Source organism: Podarcis filfolensis, assembly GCF_964270895.1.
Source record: "Podarcis filfolensis genome assembly, chromosome: 8".
Taxonomy (NCBI): Eukaryota; Metazoa; Chordata; class Lepidosauria; order Squamata; family Lacertidae; genus Podarcis; species Podarcis filfolensis.
The window spans coordinates 82,885,322-82,909,251 of NC_139611.1; the positions used below are offsets into that span (position 1 = coordinate 82,885,322).

At 50.7% G+C, this 23,930-nt stretch overlaps 1 protein-coding gene across 2 annotated transcripts in view; it reads right to left on the reverse strand.

Annotated features, from left to right (window-relative positions):
• The window catches only part of HIF3A (hypoxia inducible factor 3 subunit alpha), a 63,064-nt gene extending 41,609 nt beyond the window's left edge, over window positions 1-21,455 (reverse strand). The window contains exon 1 of one of the 2 annotated variants that reach the window (XM_083627074.1): window positions 21,288-21,455. In XM_083627074.1, the coding sequence (XP_083483200.1) occupies window positions 21,288-21,313 (26 nt within the window). In that variant the 5' untranslated portion in view covers window positions 21,314-21,455. Of the gene's footprint in view, window positions 1-18,078; window positions 18,222-21,287 lie in introns of those variants that run through there. The other variant, XM_083627075.1, reaches the window with a different exon arrangement.
• Window positions 21,456-23,930: the final 2,475 nt, after the last annotated feature.

A 23,930-nucleotide genomic window follows, 5' to 3' on the forward strand; every position in this document is an offset into this window, starting at 1 on the left:
CTGGATATGTGAAACACATACTCCGGTTAGCAGCTGGCATCAGTATTGAAGCCTCATGCCGCTTTTTTTTAAATTGTAAAACTTTTTAGGAACATTGGACGCTGCCATCCCATCGAGCTTAGAAATGCTATCTGGCAGCAGATCCCTTGGGTCACAGGCCTTAACTCTTCGACTTGGGAGATGCCAGGAATTGAACCCAAGACCCTTTGCTGCACTACTGAGCTATGGCATTTCGCCAAAGGAGAGACGACTCTTTGGAGAGGGTGATTGAGAGGGAAGGGGCAATTCTTAAAACTCTCCCCATGCTCTAAATCCTCCCAAGTGACTCGCTCTCTTGCATGTGACCCAGCATGGAATGTCAGCGTGCTCCAGTGTTAAGGAAGTCTGCACGTGAACAGAGGCACTCTTTGTCGGAGATTCCAAAGCTGGGCCACTCACTTTCCAAAACGTCTTAAAGGGTGGGATCCAGAAATATTAAAGAGACTTGGTTTCTGGCCCATTTTTGGCTCACCTAACTCTGCTGCCAATTTGACCCACCCCAAGAAGGATTTTCCACTCCATTGATAAAACTGATCCGATTTAATCAGTCCTGCTGACTTGGACCAAAGGTCTGGTCCCCATTTCCCAGAATGCTCAGCGAGATGCTCCATCTGGGAAGCTGACAAGCAGACAGGATGAAGGCATTTGCCTCCAGCAGTTGTCACTCGGGGAGATGCTGGCATTAGCTATCATGGCTAACGGTGATTTATTGGGCAAACTAGTTCTGTAGTCAGAGCACCACAGAACTTGGATTTAGGCACAGAACCTCCGCTTGCTTTCCTGCTTTTCTAAATTAGCAGTTTCTTCTAGATTTCCATGTTTCTCTTTGTCCCTTTCATCCGACAGACCCTCTCGTATTTCCCCCTTTCCATATCCGCTTCCTTAACCACACCAAACTGTGTTTACCCTCCTTCAAACATAATCATGGAAATGAAAGGAATAGGGCAAAAACTAAGATCAAATAATCTTCACATAAATAACAAGATAGAAAGAAGAAGGAGGGGGTCACATTCCACTCCATAATGTGCGCCTTCCAAGTCTCCAGATGGGCGCCAGATGTTGCTCAGCAAACAGTTACAAGCACCTAGTCCTCAAGGATGCAAAAGGCAGCTTTGGAAGCCTCCCCCCCAAATTACCATAGAGTTGTAAAGTTAGAAGGGTCATATTGTCCAACCCTCCGCAATACAGGAATGCATTAGCCTTGGAAAATTGTTTGGGTACGCAGAGTCTCGCCACCCACCCCACTTTTAAATTTATTTGTGACTTAAGGGGGGGGGGAGAAGAAAAGAGAGGTCTGCTAAACCACGGCAAGCAGGTTAGAAGTTGGTCAGAGGGAGAGGGCATCAATATACCCTGCACAGCCACCTGCTGTAGAAATGCTTTGCTGTGTGAAATGTGGAACAGAGCCCCTGTTTGTCAAGACACCATCCTGGAGGGCGCCAGACCCAAGCGCCCTCCCTGCAGGAGCTGATTCTGCTGCACTACGGCACGGCTCGATAACAGCTGCCTACGCAAAGCTGGCATGCATCTCTGATGCCTTCTGCTCAGATCAAGCATCTCTGACGTCAAACTTCCTTCCTCCACTGAGAATATCTCAGCTCTGCACATGCAGAGCGTTGCCAGCCGGCTACTTTGCACACAAACCGTTTCTTCCTTATTAACGCAAAATTGGAAAAGTTGGGGGGAGGGGGGGAGAGAGACAGAGGTGGGCAGGCAAAAACAACCCCCCCTGCACCCCCAACATCCATAAGCTTCCCCCAAGGCACTGCTCAGCTGTGCTGGAGCGACCCCGTTTAATCAGGACAGCCAAATCGATTCTGACGAATTTCCAGCAGACCTGTCATTTGGTATTTCCATCGATCCAATCCATGCATATGGATGCCCGGAGACAAGCAAACCAAATGACAGAGATACTGAACATCTGAAGAGGCTCGTACATTCAATAAGTTAGCTTCTCCCCACCCACAAAAACTTTGTCTGAGGACAAATCCACAGAGGAGAGGGCTGTCGATGGCTACTAGCCATGGCAGTCAGAGGCAGAAATGTTTCTGAAGACTAGTTGCTGGAAAGCTCAAGAGGGGACAGAGATTTTGTGCTCAGATTCTGGTTTCCCCCAGGCATCTGTGGAGATGCTGGACAAGTCACCAGACTCACCCAGCAAACTCTTCTTCTGTTCTTAAGTGGAGACGGTATGGACCAGCACCAATGGATAACCCAGTGGTTTGACCAGACATGGCCTGATAGGGCATCACATCTGGACTCTGGATCGTAATCTACCCTCCCTTAAAGATCAGGTTGGCTTGCAGCCCTAATGGGTGGGCTGTTTTGCCCTGCAGAGACAGAGATTGGCTCACTTCCACCTTGCTTCTGCACCCTGCGACTGGCACAGCGTAGCAGCAGGCAGGTCAGACTCATTGACCTCTGGACCCCTTCCAAGGCTAGCTACGGCCAGCCTGTTTTACAGTACCCGGTTCTATTTATATGTGTGTGTGTGTCCCAGCCATGCTTGCAATTCTGCTTAATAAGCACGGCTCATGCAGTCTTTGGATTTCCAAGGTAAGAGGTTCAAGGGCTCACTTCTGTTCTGTTTCCTGCCCTCTATTATCCTCCACCCCTTTCAGACCCTCCCCACATGTGCAAGAGAAAGGCACTACAAAACACTGTCCCCTCCAGGACTTCCTGCATTCCAGGGCTAAGTTATGGAACTGGGGGAAACACCCCCCCCAACGAAACAACAGCTCAAATCAACCCCCACGACACGTCCCCACTTTTCAGCTGGTACACTTGGCTTGCTCCCAATCTCCTCCTTTTAAAACATCTCCCCAAATCCCAACTGCTGCAAAATTATCCGGTCAGACTCCGTAGGAAGCCGTCTTATACTCCCAGTCAGACCGCTGGCCCATCTAGATTGGTACTGCCAACACGGACCGGCAGCAGCTCCCCCCCCCCCCCGCCCCAGCAAGGCTCTCTCTGCTGGGGGAGTTCTGCGTGCCAAGCGGATGCCCCACCACCACTGATCGACGGCCCTTCCCACTTAGCCTTGCATAGCCAGCTGCAGGCAGGCAGGCCCTCCCCTCTCCCCGCCCACCCCCAGCACGGATCCAAGCCCCTTAATCACTGCACTCTCTTCAACAACTCGCCCCCTCCTCCTTCCACCAAGCAGGAATCCTGTTGCACGTGCTCTTGGCAGTGCCTTTAGCTGTTCTGTCCACGTCTGCCCGGGACTTTGTGTACTGTAGACGGGGACCAATGCCAAGTACTCATCATGGCTGCGGGGGGGGGGGGTTGAGAGGAGGGGGGAGGAGAGGAAAGGTTGTGGGTGGGAGGAAAGATGACGCTGCTGGAGGAAGAGGAAAAGATCTGCAAGCAGTGCAGCTAGCTTCCCGTAAATCATCAGCGTCACTGCTAAAAACAGAGGAGCTTTCACCCCTTAAATTAGGGGGTGCACAGCTGTGTATGTAAAATAGGGTGAATGGGGTGTTAGGGGGGAGGGCAGTACCTCTGGCGGGGGACACATCATGCTCCTTCTGGGGTAGTTTGTCCACCTTGGGTCCCTATCCTGCACTCAGCTCTCACCTGGGGCTCCTAGAAGCTGTCAGTAGGCGACAGCTGCCAAGAATGGCTTTGATTGGCCGGCTAAACCAGGTGAGGGTGGCTAAGGGGTCTCAAACCCTCCTTTGGGCTGGGGACTTTGCCTGCATGCAAAGGCAGGCTCTGGTGGGCTGAGCAGATGAGACCAAGAGGGGGTCCAATGGTCAAGAAGGTGGTTACAGAGAAGGAAGGGGCAAGTGGGGTTCGTCCACCTGTGAAGGGAGCCCATCTAGAAGAAGGAAAGCTCTACAGCAGGGGTTAGCAACCTTTTTCAGCCGTGGGCCGGTCCATCGTCCCTCAGACCATGTGGTGGGCCGGACTATTGGGGGGGGATGAATTCCTACGCCCCACAAATAACCCAGAGATGCATTTTAAATACAGTGGTACCTCGGGAGCCCCATTTGCATCCTGAATAGAACGTCTGCGGGTCGTGTTTTGCCGCTTCCGCGCATGCGCGTGACATCATTTTGAGCGTCTGCGTATGCACAAGCGGCGAAACCCGGAAGTAACACGCTCCGTTACTTCCAGGTTGCCGCGGAGCGCAACCCGAAAGCGCTCAACCTGAAGCACATTCAACCCGAGGTATGACTGTAAAAGCACACATTCTACTCATGTAAAAACATCAGGCAGGCCCCACAAATAGCCCAGAGATGCATTTTAAATAAAAGCACACATTCTGCTCATGTAAAAACATGCTGATTCCCAGACCGTCTGCGGGCCGGATTCAGAAGGCAATTGGGCCGCATCTGGCCCCTGGGCCTTAGGTTGCCTACCCCTGCTCTACAGGAACAATGCAACACTTGAGCCAGCAACCAAACTCCTGGAATTGTACGAAGGCACCATGAGGGTCATACAGGCCAACCCCCTGCAAAGCAGGAATACGGGGATCGAACCTGCGACCTTGGGTGTTATCAGCACCGCACACTAACCAACAGTCAGGATGGGAGAGGAATTTGATTCTGTTTGCAGGGAAGGGGGTAGAAAGGGGGGCAGAAATAAGAGAAGGCTTTTATGTCAGGCCATTTCCTTCTCCCCAAAACTGAACCAGGAGTGCCTGCAAAGCCAGCCCCCGCCCCGCTCCTCACCCCCGCACAAGGGCCTCTTCCCTCTGGGTTGGGTGGGAACGCAATGTTCTTGGCAAGGCCCAGGCCTCCCCACCCCATAGCTTTTCCATCTGGAGTGTTTGTGTTCATAAGGGAGGGGTGAGCTACCTTTTACCTGAACTAACACAGGGCTGCAGGGCTGGGCAGGGCTGAGCTCGCAGGAGAACAGCATGCCACTCTCGGCTTTCAGAGCCCATCTGCTAGGATTTCCCAGCCTTTGCATTTATTAAAGGGCTATTGACATCCGCAAAACCGCCGCTTGTTATTTCTATTTCGCAGGTCAAGAACCGTGGCCAACAGAGCAAGGACATGGTCCGGGGCCCACGGAGAAGCTAGAATTTAATCCTAAAACTTGCGGGGACTTCAGCCAAGCCTCTATGCGCACACACGAGAGCTTATCCCCTTTCGCACTCACAACTGCTTTGTGCAAATTTAGCCGCCCCTTGCTTATTTATTTCACAGCCAGATGGGCCAGGCCAAGGGATGACGACACCCAGGAACCCAGTGGCAAAGAGTGCTCTGCCCTGCCATTCGCCAACACCACCCATGAGGCAGGAGGGAAAGTGAGAGGGGCTGTGTTTGAAACAAGTGGCTTCTCCCCAAAGAATTCTGGGAACTGTAGTCTGTAAAGGACGCTTGGGAGTTGGAGTTCCATGGTGGGTAAACTACAGTTCCCAGGATTCTTTGGGATGGGGGGAAGTGCTTTAAATGTATGGTGTGTTCACACAGACTGGCTGATTCCACACCATTATCAGCTGATGATACCGTATTTTTCGCTCCGTAAGACACACTTTTTTCTTCCTGAAAAGTAAGGGGAAATGTCTATGCGTCTTATGGAATGAATGCATTGTCCCTGGAGCTGAATTGCCCAGAGGCGAAAAGCAGATCATGCAATGGTGCAAAAACGTGGTTACAAAGCATGGATCAACATGGATTCTCAGGATTTTTGCATTGGGCTACACCAAACTCACCATCAAATCACATGTCTGTGGCCACAGCATGAACCACAAAAATCATACATCTGCTGTTTCGTTCTGAATATTTTTTTTCTTGTTTTCCTCCTCTAAAAACTAGTTGTGTCTTATGGTCACGTGGGTCTTATGGAGCAAAAAATATGGTAAATGGGGTGTGTGTGGTTTTTTTTGGGGGGGGGGGTCTCCTGTTCAACTGCCCCTAAAGAAAATGAGAGAAAAAGTCCTTTTCAACTATTCTGACAAAGAAATTCTCATTTCAATAGTAATAGTAATCATTCATATTATGGAAACATGTGGACCACCCTGAGATCCATGGATAAAGGGCGGTACACAAACAAACAAACAAACAAAGTCAACAGAATTAACTGTTCATAAACATTAAAAACAGCACCAGCATCCCGCAATGCAGCTGAGAGATCACAAATGTTTGTTGCTTCCTCTCCCTGAACTTTTCCATCCTGGTCATAAGTAACTAAAAACTTGGACTTGAGTTTGCTTATTTCCTCCTCCTTCCCAATCCGTTTGCCCTTTTGTGTCGTGTCTTTTCAGATTATAAACCTGAAGGTAGCGGCTATTTTTTTTTGGACTTGGGAGCCAGATTTTTAAAAAGTCTCTGAATAAATGATACACACAAACAAACAAACGAACAAGTTTTCCCACACACTGGAATTCCTTGAAAGCTAAATGCAGCTACTTCTGAAACAGGAGCAGCCATTTATACAGTGGTACCTCAGGTTACATGTGCTTCAGGTTACAGACTCCGCTAACCCAGAAACAGTACCTCGGGTTAAGAACTTTGCTTCAGGATGAGAACAGAAATCGTGCTCCGGCAGACCGGCAGCAGCAGGAGGCCCCATGAGCTAAAGTGGTGCTTCAGGTTAAGAACAGTTTCAGGTTAAGAACGGACCTCCGGAACGAATTAAGTACTTAACCTGAGGTACCACTGTACTGCCATTGTCCAGCACCTTCCTCTCCACCTGCGGGCTGAGATGCAACAGGGAAAGCCAACCCTGTTGGGTTACCCGCCCAGGTTCCCACGGCACGAGGGGGCCTCTCACCCACCACCAGGCGCCATTCCCCCGGCTGTGCAAGAGAATCTCAAGCTCCTGAGACAAGCCGGGAAAGGCCAGGGACCCTCTGGCATTCCTGGGGGGTGGAGAGGCTCTGCGAACTGCCGGCAAGGCAGCCGAATTCCCTTGGCCTGCTTCCACGGCCTGTTCTCTGGCTGAGCCAGCGGTGGAAGCCAAGAACATACACAGCGTGTGAATAAACAGAGGAGGCCGGAACAGGACCCGCTCTCAGCCAAGCCAGATACGGAGCCAAGGCTTAGGACACCGGGCCTCGCAGATTCACCTACTGCCCTACAAAGTGCAAAAATAGAACCCAGGTGTCCGGGCGCTCTGCTGCGACTGCTATGCCCCACTACCCTCGCAGAGTTCAGCGGCTCAGATTCCTTGCTCCTCCTCTCTTCAACCCAAAAAGCCGCAGATGATTCCCAGTGAAAAGGAACCACAAACCTCAACTCCCCTAGCCGAAACTTAGTACTCTAGCCACTAGGCTCCAAGGCCACCCCGAAGCTGAGAAAATAACCCAGATGCCCAGGGATTCCCCCCCGCTCTGTGCTGAACGGCAACCCCAAATTTTGTACCTGAACAAGGGCAGTTCCATCTCTTTGCAGAACATAAAAGCAAGTTTCAGCTAATTCAGGGCAGTTATTTATTTATTGGCCAAGGATTGAAGAGAGCCGAGTTCGTATTATTTCCCCTGCAGCTCAGCAAAGAACTCCTCGGGTGACCTTATGCCTCTCCCTCATGACCTACCTCACTTTGCACGATTATTGTGAAGATAACTTTGGGATGGGGAGACCTCACACAGGAGACCAGGTGGGGATAAAGATGCAATTAAAGAACTTTTGCTGCTATCAATGTCCCGCAAGATATCATGCATGTATCTTTCATGGAGTATATTTGCATTAACCAAAGGCCGTAAAAAACAAATTGCAATTTGCCAAACTGCAAACAACAACATGCAGCAGACAGCAATTGCAAAAGACAAACCATCAAAGATCTTTTTTTATTCCTGCATGGCAGGGGGTTGGACTAGATGACCCTCGGGGCTCCCTTCCATCTTGACGATTCTACAAAAGAAAGGGAGTCACAGCCCATAAGCATAATCTGAGAGTTTGTACCTGGATTAACTTCTGCCAGACCCCCTGATCTCCAGCGCAACTTAATGCAATATCGCGTAGCTCTCTCTTTCTAACCTTTCTTGCCGCCAGAGCACAAAAGCGCCGTTTTAAGTGTCATAAATCAGTTCGCGGCACACGCCAAAAAAAGAAAAGGGCAAATAGTTTCTGCCGTAGCAAGCCTGCTTCCAGGAATTAGCAAAATCGATCACTTAAAGGGCAGGTTAACAAGTCATGTGTGATGTTGTCCTATAGCAGCCATCCAAGACACCCAGAATCTAAGCTCCATAAAGCCTGGATAGCTCCGTTAGTTAGCGTGTGGCGCTGATAACGCCAAGGTTGCATGTCCGATCCCCGTATGGGGCAGCTGCATATCCCTGCATTGGGCTAGATCAGCCATAGGCAAACTCGGCCCTCCAGAGGTTTTGGGACTACAACTCCCATGATCCCTAGCTAACAGGACCGGCGGTCAGGGATGATGGGAATTGTAGTCCCAAAACATTGGGGGGGGGCCGGAGTTTGCCTATGCCTGGGCTAGATGACCCTCAGGGTGCTTTTCCGTTCTAGGTTTCTAGGATTTAAGGCAGCAGGCATTGAACATCTCTCTCTCCGGAGCGGCAGGGAGAGGAGAAAACAAAGGGGCACGAGGATCAATCTGCGCCCGCGAGCTGTTTCCAAACAGAGAACGAAAAATAAAACACACACACACACACAGAGGGAGAAAATGCAGCCATTAGGCTGCACCGAGCCTGATAAACAGTGCTATTTGCAGCCTTGCTCAGTTAGCAAAGCTCGGCCGGGCAGCTGCTGTGCACAAGCAAGGCTGACAACCGAGAAGGGGGTCTGCCTGGGTGCCCGGCTGCCATCCCCCCTGGCAAGGGCAGGCCCAGTCCCCCGGGCACCAAGCAGGCCTTGACTTGACGCGAGCTCCGCCGAGGCCTCTGGGGCCTGCGGCCTTGGCGAGGCCAAGCTGCTCTCTCTCGGTGCCTCTCCAGCCTCGCCCCCCCCCTCCACCGCTTGGAAAGCAGCCCAGAGGCCCCTCGCTCGGGCCAGGCCTACGTGAGCCGAGCGACGGGCGGGGGCCCAGCTAGGCCAGGAGCAGCCAACCAGCGCCCGGCCTCCTTTCCTGTTTGCCTGCTAATTTCGGCTGGGAACACTGCGCTGCCATTGGGCGCCCGGCTTGAATACGCAGAGCCCGGGCCCTTTGCCAGATGGGCTGGCGCTGGCAGGGCCGCCAGGCTGCTCTCGTCTCGGGGAGAGGGGAGAGCTGGACACAGGGCAAATGGAGGGGGGACAGGAGCCCCAAAGAGGGAAAAACAACCGTGTGCAATGGGGGAGAGGGGACTGCATGTTCAAAAAGTCCTCCCCAAAAGCCTCGCATGGATCTTTCGCAGGCACCTCGAATCCTGCTTGCAACTGTGAAAATATATATATATACCACGCCAGATCACGGTCAGCAAAAGTAACTCAGAGCGCCCTGTGCGTTTTTAGAAACAGAACCGAGGGTGCAGATTCTGTTTCCTGCACTTAGGGTTAAAATAATAAAAGAGACATTATCTCCCCCCCCCCACACAATCCTCTTTCAAAAGTAATTTGGAAATTGACCAAGGCCTGTTTTAACGCACATGAAACAACAACAACAAAAATGGCTTCACATAAAATAGATGTACCAAGGACTAAAGGAAAATGGCATTTTTACACCTTATTTGCACACGCACGCTCGTATTGGAGACACGCTGGTATATATGTTTATTATTCTCTTCTCATCATTCCTGACAGATATACAAGTTTGTGCTGGCGTAATCTGCACTGAGTAACCCTATGGTAACTACCACCTTGGTTCTGCACTCCTGACCACCAAGCTGTCCCCCCTCCCCGCCTTTTGCCTGTAAGCATATAATAATGCAAGGGGGTGAACTGGGGCAATGTACCCATTTATCATGCTTTAATACACATTTGAGCACAGTAAACTATGTCATGGTAAACAGCCTGTGTTAATTACCAAGCCCTCTTGAGTATGCGCTCGGGGTATTTCGCCAGGCCATTCGGCATTTTTGCCTCAGGTTTCGTATCAGGTATTTTACTTAAAATAAAAATAACTTCTTATTTATATGCCGCCCATCTGACTGGGTTGTCCCCAGCCATTCTGGGCAGCTCCCAACAAATACAGTAAAAACACGATACGACACACTAAAAACGTTCCCAAACAGGGCTGCCTTCGGATGACTTTTAAAAAACGTGTTCACTGCTTTCCTGTTTATTTAATAACTTTATTTATTTTAATTCATCTACATCCCATCCGCTCCTCTGAGGAGCTCAAAGTGGCGTGCAGAGTTCTCCTCACACCAACCCTGTGAGGTAGATTAGGCTGAGAGGCAGTAACTGGCCCAAGGTTGCCCAGTGTCCTATGTGGCTGAGCAGGATTCGAACCCTGGTCTCCCAGGTCCTAGTCTGACTCCCTAACCATTGCTGGACAGGAGCCAGGATTGTAGGGGAGAGAGGGAATCTTTCCCCTATTGAGCTCATAAAGGTAAAGGTAAAGGGACCCCTGACCATTGTGGCCGACTCTGGGGTTGTGGCTCTCATCTCGCTCTATTGGCCAAGGGAGCCGGCGCACAGCTTCCGGGTCATGTGGCCAGCATGACTAAGCCGCTTCTGGCGAACCAGAGCAGTGCACGGAAACGCCGTTTACCTTCCCGCCAGAGCGGTACCTATTTATCTACTTGCACTTTGACGTGCTTTCAAACTGCTAGGTTGGCAGGAGCAGGGACTGAGCAACGGGAGCTCACCCCGTGGCGGGGATTCGAACTGCCGACCTTCTGATCGGCAAGCCCTAGGCTCTGTGGTTTAACCCACAGCGCCACCCGCGTCCCTTCACCACCCACATACCCTCCTCCAAACAGGGCAGGGACCCCAAAATGTGCAAGGCTCCACTCCTTCACAGGTCAAACCCAACAACTTAACCAGGCATTTGTAAAATCACACATTGGAAGCACCCGGTGGGTCTTGGAGGGCAACGAAGGTGCAAGAATAATTTCCCCCCTCCATTTTGAATGAGAGAAAACCAACTGACCAAGAATCATGTGTTTGCATTTATTTCCCTTTTGGTGAGAATCAGGTTTAATGCAAGACTCTGAAGCCACCGTTTTCAGTAGGGCCTGCCAGATCGTGTTATTTGGACTGAGGTATCAAGGCCACATCTGCACCACAGATTTAAAGCGCTACGATACCACTTTAAGCAGCTAAACCATTCTGGGAGTTGAAGTTTGTTTGGGGTCCTCTATTCTCCTCGCAGAACTACAATTCCCGGGGCTGCCTGCGAAGAAGAGGGCCTGACAAACCACTCTGGGAACTGTAGTTCTCTGAGGAGAACAGGGAGGTCTCCAAACAACTCTCCGCACCCTTTGCAAACTACAACTCCCAGAATTCAATGGGGGAAGCCATGGCGGGACTTTAAACGTATGACGTGGCCGTGACCCAAAACTACTTTCCCATCTGAACGGCTTCAAAACCCCTCCGCCGGGGGACTCTCCCCTCACAGGGTGAAAAGTTCAGGTCCAGCAGCTTACACCGACTGCGAAATTTCCGAGGCATCGTTACGGGGGTTCAGAATGAACGTTTTCCAGGAAGCCCAAGTGCGCTGAAACCTGCCTTGAGGGCATCTGTGCAAGATATAGGGGCTGTGGCATTTTGGCTTAGCCGTAGCAGAAATAAGGATTTTGGGAGAGGAGGAAGACTTCTTCTGGTTTTCAAGGAAGGGAAAGCTGGTTCAAGAGATAGCGAGACGTGGGGCACAAGACAGGCCTCCAAAGAAAGGAACGCCCATGGGGCTATTTCAGCATCCGCCGCCCCAGGCAGCAACCTCAATCCGTCAAACGGTGGAGCCGGCCCTGGGTTTTCATGCAGTCACAAAGATGCATTGGATCGCAGGCAATGGCGAAGAGCAAAGCCTCTCTTGAACCACATTCAACTCTCTGGAAAAGACAACTGTCCCCCCGATTTTAACCACAAGTTTATTTTCCACTTCTGGAACAAAAGAGAGGAAGGGAGCGAAGGCACAACGTCACCATGCGATCGCCAGCTGCTGCTCCCTAGACTAGGCCGTAGCCTACGAAAAACACGGGACTGATTCAGACTTAGTCCCAAACCATGGTTTCCCACTGTGGCAAGAAGCCAGAGGGAAACTTCGGCTCAGTATCTCCAAACACCCCCTCTTCTTCCATTCCTGCTTTGAGGCAAACCCTCGCTTGCCGCTGTTCCATACAGCTTGCGCTGAAAACCAGGAACAAACCATGGTGTGCAACCATGGTTAGCAGGGCAGGTGCACTCCCGGACAGGCTATGGTTTGTCTCAAGCCAGGATCGGACGGTGGGTGGGGGCTCATAGCTCACGAAGGGAGGAAGCAGCCCCCGTTTTCCTTGCTGTTCCATCTGAACGGACTCCCGATCACACCGATGAAATGTTCAGGCGGTGGCGGCAAGCGAAAAACAACTATTTGGGCAATAGTGAAGTTCTGAGCACTGAAAATTCTCAAAAATAGACTCCAGACACATTTCACATGGAGCAAGAAAAATGCATGCACCACCCTGACCCAGTCCATTAACCTGAAGTGAATCCGTGGCAAAAAATCTTCTGGTGTGCCATTGGGCCCATTAAAATCAATGTGTGGTGATCAAAGCACGGCTGAGTAATTGAAATACCCTTGAAACTCCCCCCCCCCGAATCAAGGCACTTCTTAGGCCAGATGCAAATGCCTGTTCCCCTTTAAAGGAAGGGGAGGGAAGCTTAATGATCTATAATGGGACGAGGGTGTCGAGAGAAGCGCAATTCGTCTTCCGAAGCGAAACACGGCATATCAGTTTCAGCTAAGGGACCTGCAAGCCATGATTCTAATACAGGGGTCAGCAAACATGTTCAGCAGGGGGCCGGTCCACTGTCCCTCAGACCTTGTGGGGGGCCGGACTATATTTGGGGGGGGGGGTGAACGAATTCCTATGCCCCACAAATAACCCAGAGATGCATTTTAAATAAAAGGACACATTCTACTCATGTAAAAACACCAGGCAGGCCCCACAAATAACCCAGAGATGCATTTTAAATAAAAGGACACATTCTACTCATGTAAAAACACGCTGATTCCTGGACAGTCTGCAGGCCAGATTTAGAAGGTGATTGGGCCAGATCCGCCCCCCCGGGTCTTAGTTTGCCTACCCATGTTCTAGTATTTCATTTCCTAACACTGTTTTTTTTTTTAAATTATTACCCACATTCCAGGGAGGGGGGGTTGAAAGGCAGGATCTCTGGTTCTGGAAGGCAAGCGTAGTGGTTAGAGCTTGAGAACACGGTAGGCACCAGGTACACAATTTCTACTCCAGATGAATTAATTCACAACAGCTGCCACCTGCAAGTTCCTCATCCACTAATCACTCAAGCCCCTTTTCCTAATTTCAGGTGTGCGTTGGCAGTGTTTCTGCACCAAGAATAAGAAGAAACTTTGCACGCTCTCAAGGAACGTTACCTTCATTATTAAAAAGCATCTGCATTTTTATTTGTTTGAAATGTATTTGCATGGTCAATTAGGCTACAAGAGACTAGTAGCCTTGAAACTGGAGGCGGAACTAAAAGAAAATTACAGTCATGTGGACTAGAATCTCTGTTCCACCCATAAGCATGCATTAAAAAAAACACACACACTTTTACCACCCTATCTGCAGGTAGAAACTACTGGAAAGACAATTCCTATGTATTATCTGGACCTGAATGCCACCCGCCACCCCAAGGTCACTGAGTCCTGTCTCCAGCTTTTGGAAGTATATAGGTGAAGACTTCTGCAGACTTGACTTTCTTTTGCAATTATGAATAAACAACCTGTGCAGGTTTCGTTGCACAGACTGCTGAACACACAAATCAATTCCTATGTTCCCACAACCACAACCTGGTACAATTGCCAGAAAAGCAAGAGGCAACAAAGTGGGACGTCCAGTGTGGCTGGAGCAGAAACAGGCTATCCATAAACGCCCAGGGTCACATCCGTGGGCTGATAGCAAATACAGTGGTACCTCAGGTACCACTCAGGTACCTGAGGTTAAGTACTTAATTCGTTCCAGAGTTCTGTACTTAACCTGAAACTGTTCTTAACCTGAAGCACCACTTTAGCTAATGGGGCCTCCTGCTGCTGCGCTGCCACAGCACGATTTCTGTTCTCATCCTGAAGCAAAGTTCTTAACCTGAGGTAATATTTCTGGGTTAGCGGAGTCTGTAACCTGAAGCGTATGCAACCTGAAGCGTATATAACCCGAGGTACCACTGTACTAGCCTGGCCACACTGAACCTGGAACTTCAAATCGCCCCTGACTATTTCCTCAAGGGAATGTGGTCTAGTACATACAGCGGCCTTTACGAAAAGGCCGCCCTCCAGAAGTTCGGACTACAACTCCCATCAGCCCCGGGGCAACAGGTTGTTGAACAAAGGGAGAGCAGGTTTGGATCTCGTGGGTCACTGCATTCAAATTCCCTTTCGGCCATAAAGCCCAATGGGGAGGGGGCAGAGAAAACAACAGGAGGGGTCCCTCCCAGGTCCTGTTCAGTCAAAGGCATGCAAAATGAAATGAGATTTTTTTAAAATTAAAACAGCAACAACAGTGCCTCTGAGAGCGTACAAATGCTTCTCTCTCAATGCTCCACAATTACAGCCAACCTCAGCACATCAGAGGTTAGGGGAAAGGGTCTTGGTTCCTCTCACTTTATTAATGAAAATGACACCGGACGTTTGTTTCAAATATTACTCCCGACACAAGGGATGTTACCACCACTATGTAATCACTAGCGGAGGAGATGGGAGTATCCTCAAAGTGCGTATCCTCAAAAGTCTCTGGCCGTCCCCCCAATATATATCCAACCCTGCTGGCAGCTGCCGTGTTGAGCAGCCTTGGCCAAGTCACGACTCTCTCAGCCGAGCCTACCTTACAAGGTTGTTATGTAGATTAAAAACAAGGTAACCCTGTGCATACCATCCTGAGATCCTTGCAGGAAGGCTGGAATATAAAGTCAGTAGCCTGAGGTTACAATGGGGTGTAAGGAAGGAATTTGTCTATGCACAGGGGCCAGGGCAGAGATGTTCAAAGAAGAAAATTATTAAGGATGCTCAACGCAGAAAGTGGCTTTCATGCAGTCATCCCATCCGTCCCGTAAGGCTCATCAAAAAAAATTCTGCGTTTTAGGGACTGGGAATCCATATCAACAGGATGTTACCCAAAAGACTGCATGAATCTGTATCAACTCACCTGAGCCTTCAGGTGTACGTCCGAAGCCCTGCTCAGGCATCCACCTGGTAAGGTAAATTATGGTGACAGGCACACAAGGGCGAGGGCTTTTTGGCAAGGGCCCTACAACTGTGGAATCTGAACCCACGTGGTATCAGACAAGCACCGTATCTAAGGACTTCTGGCAGTTTTGCATGAAGCTAAACGACTATTCTGCTTTTCGGTGGCTTTGAACGTTTCAATGTAACAATGTTTGCAATAATTATTTTTTTAATGATTTTGAATTTTATATTGTATTGTGCATCACTTGTGAACCACTTTGGGAAGATTTTCTTTTTCCCTTGAAGAGCAGTTTGCACATTTGTGAAATAATAAATAACTAGAAGTAAGAGGGACAAGTGTTCCCCATGTTAGATTCCTGCACCATCACCCCAGAATACAATCTCACCCTCTGCCTCATGGAATGCTGCTTTGTGCTTTGGTGCTCAGAGGGGCGAGATTTTAGGCAGCCCTCAGCCATAGAGCCGGTCTTGAAACATGCAAACTAGTAAAAAAAAAGTGCCTTCTGAGCATGCACAAAGTACATATACCTGCCAAGGGTGCAATCGCAGCCAGCAACTTGCAGGTCGGAAGGGCATGGCCCTCTAATTAGGCCACCAGGAGCCCAGGTGCTCATTTTAGGAAAATACCGTATTTTTTGCTCTATAAGACTCACTTTTTCCCTCCTAAAAAGTAAGGGGAAATGTGTGTGCATCTTATGGAGCGAATGCAGGATGCGCAGCTATCCCAGAAGCCAGAACAGCAAGAGGGATCACTGCTTTCGCTGCGCAGCGATCCCTCTTGCTGTTCTGGCTTCTGAGATTCAGAATATTTTTTTTCTTGTTTTCCTCCTCCAAAAACTACGTGCGTCTTGTGGTCTGGTGCGTCTTACAGAGTGAAAAATACGGTAATCACTGGGTGCCTGGTGATCACAACCTCTGAAACACAGTGCAGGTGGGGAAGAATTCCTGCAATGAGGACTCCCCGAAGTCTAAAATGTGCAGGACAGGAGACAACAGTATTAAAAACAGCTTTAAACAACTTACAACCACAAAAATAAGGCGGGTCTTGAAAAGTATGCATCTCAAACATCAAAAGGGGGAGGGAGTTTCACAGGCCAGAGGCTGCAGCAGAGGGCGCTCTCTCCCAGTCACCGCCCCACAAGCTTCTGAGACTAGTGGAACAACAAAAAGGGGTCCCTTTCACTGATCTTAGCACCCGAGAGGGTCTACAGGGAAGGAGGCAGTCTTTCAAGTATTTGGGGCCCGAGTCGTTTAGGGCTTTAAGCGTTAAAGGAGAAAACAGCAACACAATTCGTATGTCCCGGAGGACTAAATACCTCCATCTTTTCCAGCACCCCCTGCTGGCCATTCACAGTCGCCACATCTTCCCGAGTCACAGTCCCCGACATCCCATCATCAGTTCCCTCCGGAACCCACAAAGCGATGCATAAAAATGGCACCCAGTCGGGAAGTTAGGTTGCAAGAGGGGGAAACTGAGGCACGTCCTCAAAGCTGATGGTGGAGATCTAGCTCGCTGTGAGACTCGTGACGAGGACTCCAGGGTCCTAGATGCCAAGGCTCCTTCCTCAGAAATTCCGGGCGTCACATATTCCAAGTCTAAGCTCCGGCTACCGCCCCTTCCAAAATGGCGAAAGAACAAAAACGCAAAACAAGCCCTTAAGTCCTGACTCCTAGTCCACTCTTATCAAATTATCTCTCTTGCCAATCAACCTCCGTCCCCATCAACAGAAGAAATAAACCATATATATGCCACCACTTAACAACAACAAAAACCCACCACAACCACATCATTCAGATTCCGTTAATCAAAATGCAGGTCACAAGTAAGGTGAGAAAATGTCTCACCCCAAGGTTCAAGATTCATGAACCTCAGCCAAAGCAGTTCTGTGATTTAGCGCCAAGACGTTTTTTCCGCCGCCAATTTTTGCGGCGCCAGATTTCTCCCGCCGCTGATTGTCCTCGTCCAAGCCAAGACTGGCTTGGGAACCCCAACAAAGTCTGGGTCAGGCAGGCCTAGGGGGCCATAGACACCCCCGTCCCACCCCCAAAAAGTAAACCCTTCATTGGAGAAGAGCCATTTCAGCCTGGACTGGGAGAAGGCGCAACAGGGAAATCGAAAGGAAAATAACAGAACGGTTCCCGAATTTTCGAAAACGCAAGGAAGGCGAACTGGATTTTTTTTATTTAAAAAGGACATGTGGATGAGAAGAGAAGGGGAAAGGAGAGGCCGACAGGGAACTCGAGGGAAGAAGAGAAAGGCAAAATGCGCAAAAATAAAAAGAAAGTGAGTCGAACTGTAATTGAGGAGATAACCGCAAATTTGGGATGCGAACAGGAAAAACAGAAGAACATGCCCCCCCCCCCGCCAAAGGGCAGAGAAAACGGAGGAAAGGAGAAAATTCAGTAGCTCAAAAGAAGGAAAGAAGGGGTCTGTGTGAATGAGAAAACACAAAGGACAGGAGAGGAGGAGGAGAAAAAAATCCACGTGAATGGGAAAGTAACAGAACAGACAAGAGGACGGCTGGGGAAGGAGGGCACAAGAAAGTCAAGGGACAGAGGAGAGAGGTTGTGTCAAGATGAAAGGGGCGCAGAACGGGGAGCAGGAAGAGATAGCCCGAAGGAAAAGTGAAAAGAGAGAAGAGAGAACAGGGAGAGGAGCCAAGCCAGGCGCACATCTGCTGCCGCTGCCTTTTGCCCCTGGCAGTGCCACACTCACCCTCCGAAGGAGCCCTGCCCGCGGGCGACGTGCCTCCAGGGCCCTCTTCCTGCCCTGTTGCCCCGCCGTCCCCCATCGCCCACTGAGCGCCGCTGCCAGCCCCAAGCCGAGAGCACTGCTATCCCCAAATAGGAACTGCCCCCTACCTCCGCCCCCCGCGTCACAGCCTGGCACGGGGCCGGGAGCACGTGATGTACACAAGAGCCGTCATGCGCCCGCCGTCCGGCACACGAGGTCCACCGGCTTTCCCTGCCCGGAGGAGAACAGCCAGCAGCCGAGGCTGCAGAGGAAGGACATGTGTGAGGAGGAGGAGGAGGAGGAGGCTGGGTTGGGACGGGTGCCAGTCCGTTCCGCCTGCAAACTCCGGAGGGAAAAGCAGAGAGTGAGCGAGTTCCGGGGATGCCACAAGGGGGCGCCGGAGGAGGGCAGGGGGGAAATCAGGCCGGATCTGTGCCAGGGGAATCACATGGAGGTGGAAGGAGATCCAATTCAGCAGAGAGCTTCTTGGAACGCAAAGGGTTCAATTGCCGGCAGGGCTGGGAGAGACTCCTGCCTGAATCGCTGGAGAGCCAGTGCTGTCGGTTGCTGAAATAGACAACACTGGGTGAAACGGACCAATGTATCAGGCAGATTCCTATGTTCCCAAAGGCAAGGTCATGGTGGGCTGGTGTCACAAACCCGGCACAGAGATACAGGACAGATAAGCACTCAAAACCAGATTCCGCAGGTGGATTTTCCTTATCAAAAGTTCAGGGCCCGCAGCGCCAGCTTTGCAGGACCTCTGCCTTAAAGGAGAAAGTCTTTAAAAAAGTAAAATCATCAGCGGCAGCCCCTACCCCAGCCAGCAGGGGGCAGGAATGCCTTGGTGGGCAGGAAAGACAAACCAACTGAGCAGGAGCTGGGAATTGCAAAGAGGTGCGCTCTGGCTTTTAATAGGGCTGGGGGGGGGTTAAGTGCTGGGGCTTGACAGACCAGGGCCCTCGGTCCAGCTCTCCCAAAGGAGTGGCGACCAGTGACTTCTTTTAAAAGGCTATTCCAGGAAACTGTCCTGGAGAAATTCAAGGGAGAGATCTTATTTTCTCCCTTACTTTGACAGGACCTCATTCGGGGGAAATTGGGGGGGGGGGTACATCTGCACCCTGGCAAGCTCCCTCTCCACCCCTGGTTTACCAACAGTTAACGAGAGACCTGCAGCCTGCGAGGCAAAAAAAAAAGGGGGGGTTGTTTGTTTTTTGGTTTTTTAAAAGGATAAAAACACACACACAATTAAGTCCCCGTTGGCTTCCTGCCCTCGGTGGCACAGTGCCAGTTTGTGTCCTACCCAGCAACAGGCTCCAAGATCGTCCACGGGACGTCTAGCGAAGCTAGTCGCGCAGCCCAGAAACCAAGCGGAGCGGACAGTCACGACACACCCACCCGGGCACGTTGGCGCTGCCATGGCCACACGCCCTTGCTCGCTCCGGTCGAATTCGCCCAACAGAGCCCACATCCAGACCCAGATACCCGCGCTGGCTGCCAACTTCCGAAGAAGTACTTTTCACGAAGCTGAAAAGCACACGTCACACACCTGTGCCCCCCCATATAATATATGCACCTCTCTCTCTGTCACCCTGTTCATTCTTGCCTTAACCCAATTCTGAGATGATCTCCACAGAATTGACCTACATCTGAAATGACGCTGTGGCTGGCTGGCTGGCATACCTGTACCAATCCAGCAGCCACTGCCTAATTTTAAATGCCCCTTTGGAACACCAAAACTTCATGCATTTTCCTGGCCAACCAACAGCTGCCGCCTTCCCTTGCCCCTTTCTCTCTCTCCCCCTCAAAACTTCGTGGGCGATTTAAACAGCCTAGGCGAACAACCTCTCTCCACCACAGTACCAAAAGCGTCCAAAATCTCCCAAATCCAAGACATGTTTTTGAAAGCCAAGTTTTCCGAGTTACAAAGGTCCTTATGAATAATCGTAAATAACAACAATGGCAAATATTATTAAGCGACCGGGTGTGGATTTCACGGTCCAGGCACGTTCCCTTTCAGGGACTGCTCTCCTCCGCTACTGTACGAAGATTCCTGCCAACTGACTTCTGGCAAAGGCTGCCAGATTTACAGGCAAAGCTTTGCGAAGATGCACCTTGCAGCTTTCGCCTGCTTCGTTTTTTAAAAGCGTCCATTTAAACGGGTAATCAAAATCGGGGAATGGTGCAAAAGTAATAGAAGTGGAGGAGTTTCCCGGAATATTTGTCAGGAAAGCAACAAAAAAAAACAACACCCCTTTTCCTCACCCTGTTCCATATGCAAAAACCGTCCGATGGCATATGCTTGCATTTCTCAACTGGGGTCTAAAGGCAGCCAGCAGAGTGAGAGAGGGAGAGAGAGGCCATGATAAAAAGATTGCAGCACTGTAAACAAGGTATGCGGGGAGATTAAGCAGCAGATCCACAAGCAGGAGGAGAGAGACATCACACAGCCTGTGTTGTCGCTTTCTTGGGCCTGTTCCATGATATTCAGCTCGCTGGCTAGGGTTGGTGACCAGACTTGTGGTTGGCTACAGAACCCTGCGCTCCCTCCTTGCTGGTTTACATTTGGCACATATCTCCACTGTAATCTACTAGATCTCCTTGCGGCCAAGAGAACACCCCCCCTTCCCTCTTTCCAGCTCTGCAGGATTACTGCACATCTCAAGCTCCCCATGTCGTCCTCCTGCAGCCGTCGGGTGACATTGACCAGCAAGATGCAAATAAAATGAAAATAAAACAAGCTGGCCGGTTCACTCATTAAAAAATAATAATAATGAGAATAACAAGGTCACACACAATCCCCTCCCTCCACACACACACACACACCCCATGGCGCCAGAAAAAGCTGCCCACAAGAATGGCATCCTTTAACATACTACTGAAGACCTAGATCTAGAAGTTTTTTTGGGGGGTGGGAAGGGAGTGGGACGTTCTCAGGACTGCGCGAGGAAGGAAAGGAATGGAGGGCTCCAACCAGCCCTTTCCATGGAACCCCAAAACTCAGGCACGCACATAGGTTGTGTGTTTTAAAATACACACAGCCCCAGTTTGGAATCTGATGAGTCCGCAGATTTCCTCTCCCCCCCCCCACCGCCCCACATATAGATAAATCGCCCAAGGGGAGAGGGGTGGCGCGCGCAAACCATTGCAAAGTATCTATAGATCAGGGGCGCATGCCTCCCCCTGCGTTTGCGCAACCCCCTCTCCAAATCGGGGAACTGGGTTGCAGATTTCTCGCGCACCCGGGAAGAGTTGGATCGCGGTGCAACACCCCCCCCAAAAAAAAATCTGGGGAGGGGGGCTTCGTGCACCCCCACCCACCTTTCCTTGCTTTTACCTTGGACACTGCAATCCATTCTCCATGGCTGGCTGGCTTTCCTGCGCCTCCTGCCCGGGTCCAGCCGCCTCGCCTTGCTCCGCGCGCTCCGCTCTCCCCTCCTGCCTCTCCGCCTGCGCTCCTTTGCCTCTCTCGCCCCCCTTCTCCCCCTCCTCGAAGCCCACTCCCCTTCAGGCTACACCCACCGCCCCTCCCCCATCCGTGCCATTGGCTCCCCCTCCCACCCCAAGGTGCCCCCCCTACGCCCGGCGCGCGCGCGCGCGCCCTCGCAGCCTTGCAGATCCAAGGCGCTTTTGGCACGCCTCCTTCTGCTGCTGGTGCGCGCGCCGATTGGGCGCCGGGGATGCCAGTCCGAGACCCAAGGGGGGGGTCTTCCCCACCTACCCAACCCCCCCCCCACCCCACTTTCTGTGTTGGCAGCTGGCAGGCGCGAGGGGGCTCCGCTGCGGCTGCGGAGGGGCAGGGATCGCAGCGCGCAGGGTGCTCCGGCCGGCGGAGCGCTCCTCCGGGCTAGCGTTAATCCAGAGTCACACTGCTTCTGTTCCGTGCATCGGATCCGGATTCGTTCCGAAGGTGGCCATCGCAGCGTCTTTACCCGGGACGTGCAAATCAGCTGGGCGTCCTACCTGTGTGCTCGGCACAAAGGGAAGTGACTCCGGATTAAAGCTGCAGGACTGTGTGCACGCTTAATTGGTAGTAGACTCCACTGAAGCTCGGGGGGGGGGCTTTTGATTCGGAAGCAAGCCTTCAGCTCAATGCAGAAGAATGGTGCGAGTCCCCCGCCCCAACCCCTCCAAGGGTCTTGTGTGGGAAAGGGAGTGACTCTGATTCTGGGAGTCAATTCGGATTTAGAAAATGCAGCGCGACGCCGTTCGTTCCCTCTCCGCTCGGTATTCAGTGATGGAGATGAGTTTACACTCGTGTGTCCATGTAATAAATCTCTCACCGGATCACCTTGCTTTTTGGCTTTCAAATCCAGTTTACAGGCTCATTTCGAGTCGATGTAAGCGGTGCAACGCTTTCTAAATATGTCTGCTCAGAAATCCCTCCCAATTGAATTCAGTGTGGCTCCCTGCATGGAGCCCGGAATTGAACGGGTTTGGCCCGCGAAGCCCCCTCCAATTCAGCGACTCCACACCCAGACATAGTGGATCCAGATATTAGGATCGCAGCCTTTAAAACAGTTGCCTGGAGATGTTAAAACGGTTGTATAAATGCGCCCCCGTGTGGTGAGAGAAAGCTCCAGCAGCCTTTTCTTTGCATTTAAGCATATCCAGCGTCTGGAATGTGCTGTTTCTACACCCTAGGGATGCATAGTATGCAATGTTATGATGTAATTTTTAATGCATTTATATATTTGCTTGATTTGAAGCACTTATTTGCTCCTCTTCAGCCAAAGATCTCCAAGTGGCTTACAATACAATACAATACAATACAATACAATAGGGTGATAAAATCTCTATAAAAGGTTTCTGTGTGTGCGCAGACTTCATGCTTCTTTGGGGGGAATCTTAATTGAGGTCTACTTGTTTTGTTTTGTTTTAATAGACCCCCTCTATTTAATGCACGGGTAAATTAAATCTGAGAGGAAGGGACTTGCCCAAGGCATGGTTCCTTGACAGACAGAATTCAGGCTCTCCAAATCCCAGATCAACCCTTTCCCCACTGGCTTCACCCAGAATAAATCCACAGACCCAGGTGAGAACACGAAATACAGTGGTACCTCGCGTTACATACGCTTCAGGTTACATACGCTTCAGGTTACATACGCTTCAGGTTACAGACTCCACTAACCCAGAAATAGTACCTCGGGTTAAGAACTTTGCTTCAGGATAAGAACAGAAATCGTGCTCCGGTGGCACGGCGGCAGCAGGAGGCCCCATTAGCTAAAGTGGTGCTTCAGGTTAAGAACAGTTTCAGGTTAAGAACAGACCTCCGAAACGAATTAAGTACTTAACCCGAGGTACCACTATACATTCTTCTCCATCAATTCCTGCCCCCCTCCCTTAAAAAACACGCCTGAAGTTAAGCGAGGGTGTAGCCTTCCCAGATGAATGCTGTAAATGGCTCTTTACCACATGTGTCCACTCGTCAGGATGTTTGTCTTGTTTAAAATCATAGAATTGTAGAGTTGGAAAAGACCCTGAGGATCATCTAGTCCAGGCATGGCCAAACTTGGCCCTCCAGATGTTTTGGGACTACAACTCCCATCATCCCTAGCTAACAGGACCAGTGGTCAGGGATGATGGGGATTGTAGTCCCAAAAAATCTGGAGGGCCAAGTTTGGCCATGCCTGATCTTGTCCAACCCCCTGCAATGCAGCTGTATTTGTCCTTTTTGAGTTTTTTGTGCGGCAGGGCCTAAACTGCGGGTAGACAAACTAAGGTCCGGGGGCCAGATCTGGCCCAATCGCCTTCAAAATCCGGCCCGTGGACGGTCTGGGAATCAGTGTGTTTTTACATGAATAGAATGTGTCCTTTTATTTAAAATGCATCTCTGGGTTATTTGTGGGGCATAGGAATTCATTCATTTTTTTCCCCTTCAAAATATCATCCGGCCCTCCACAAGGTCTGAGGGACAGTGCACTGGCCGCCCGCTGTAAAAGTTTGCTGACCCCTGGGCCTAAACACTGGAACTCCCTGT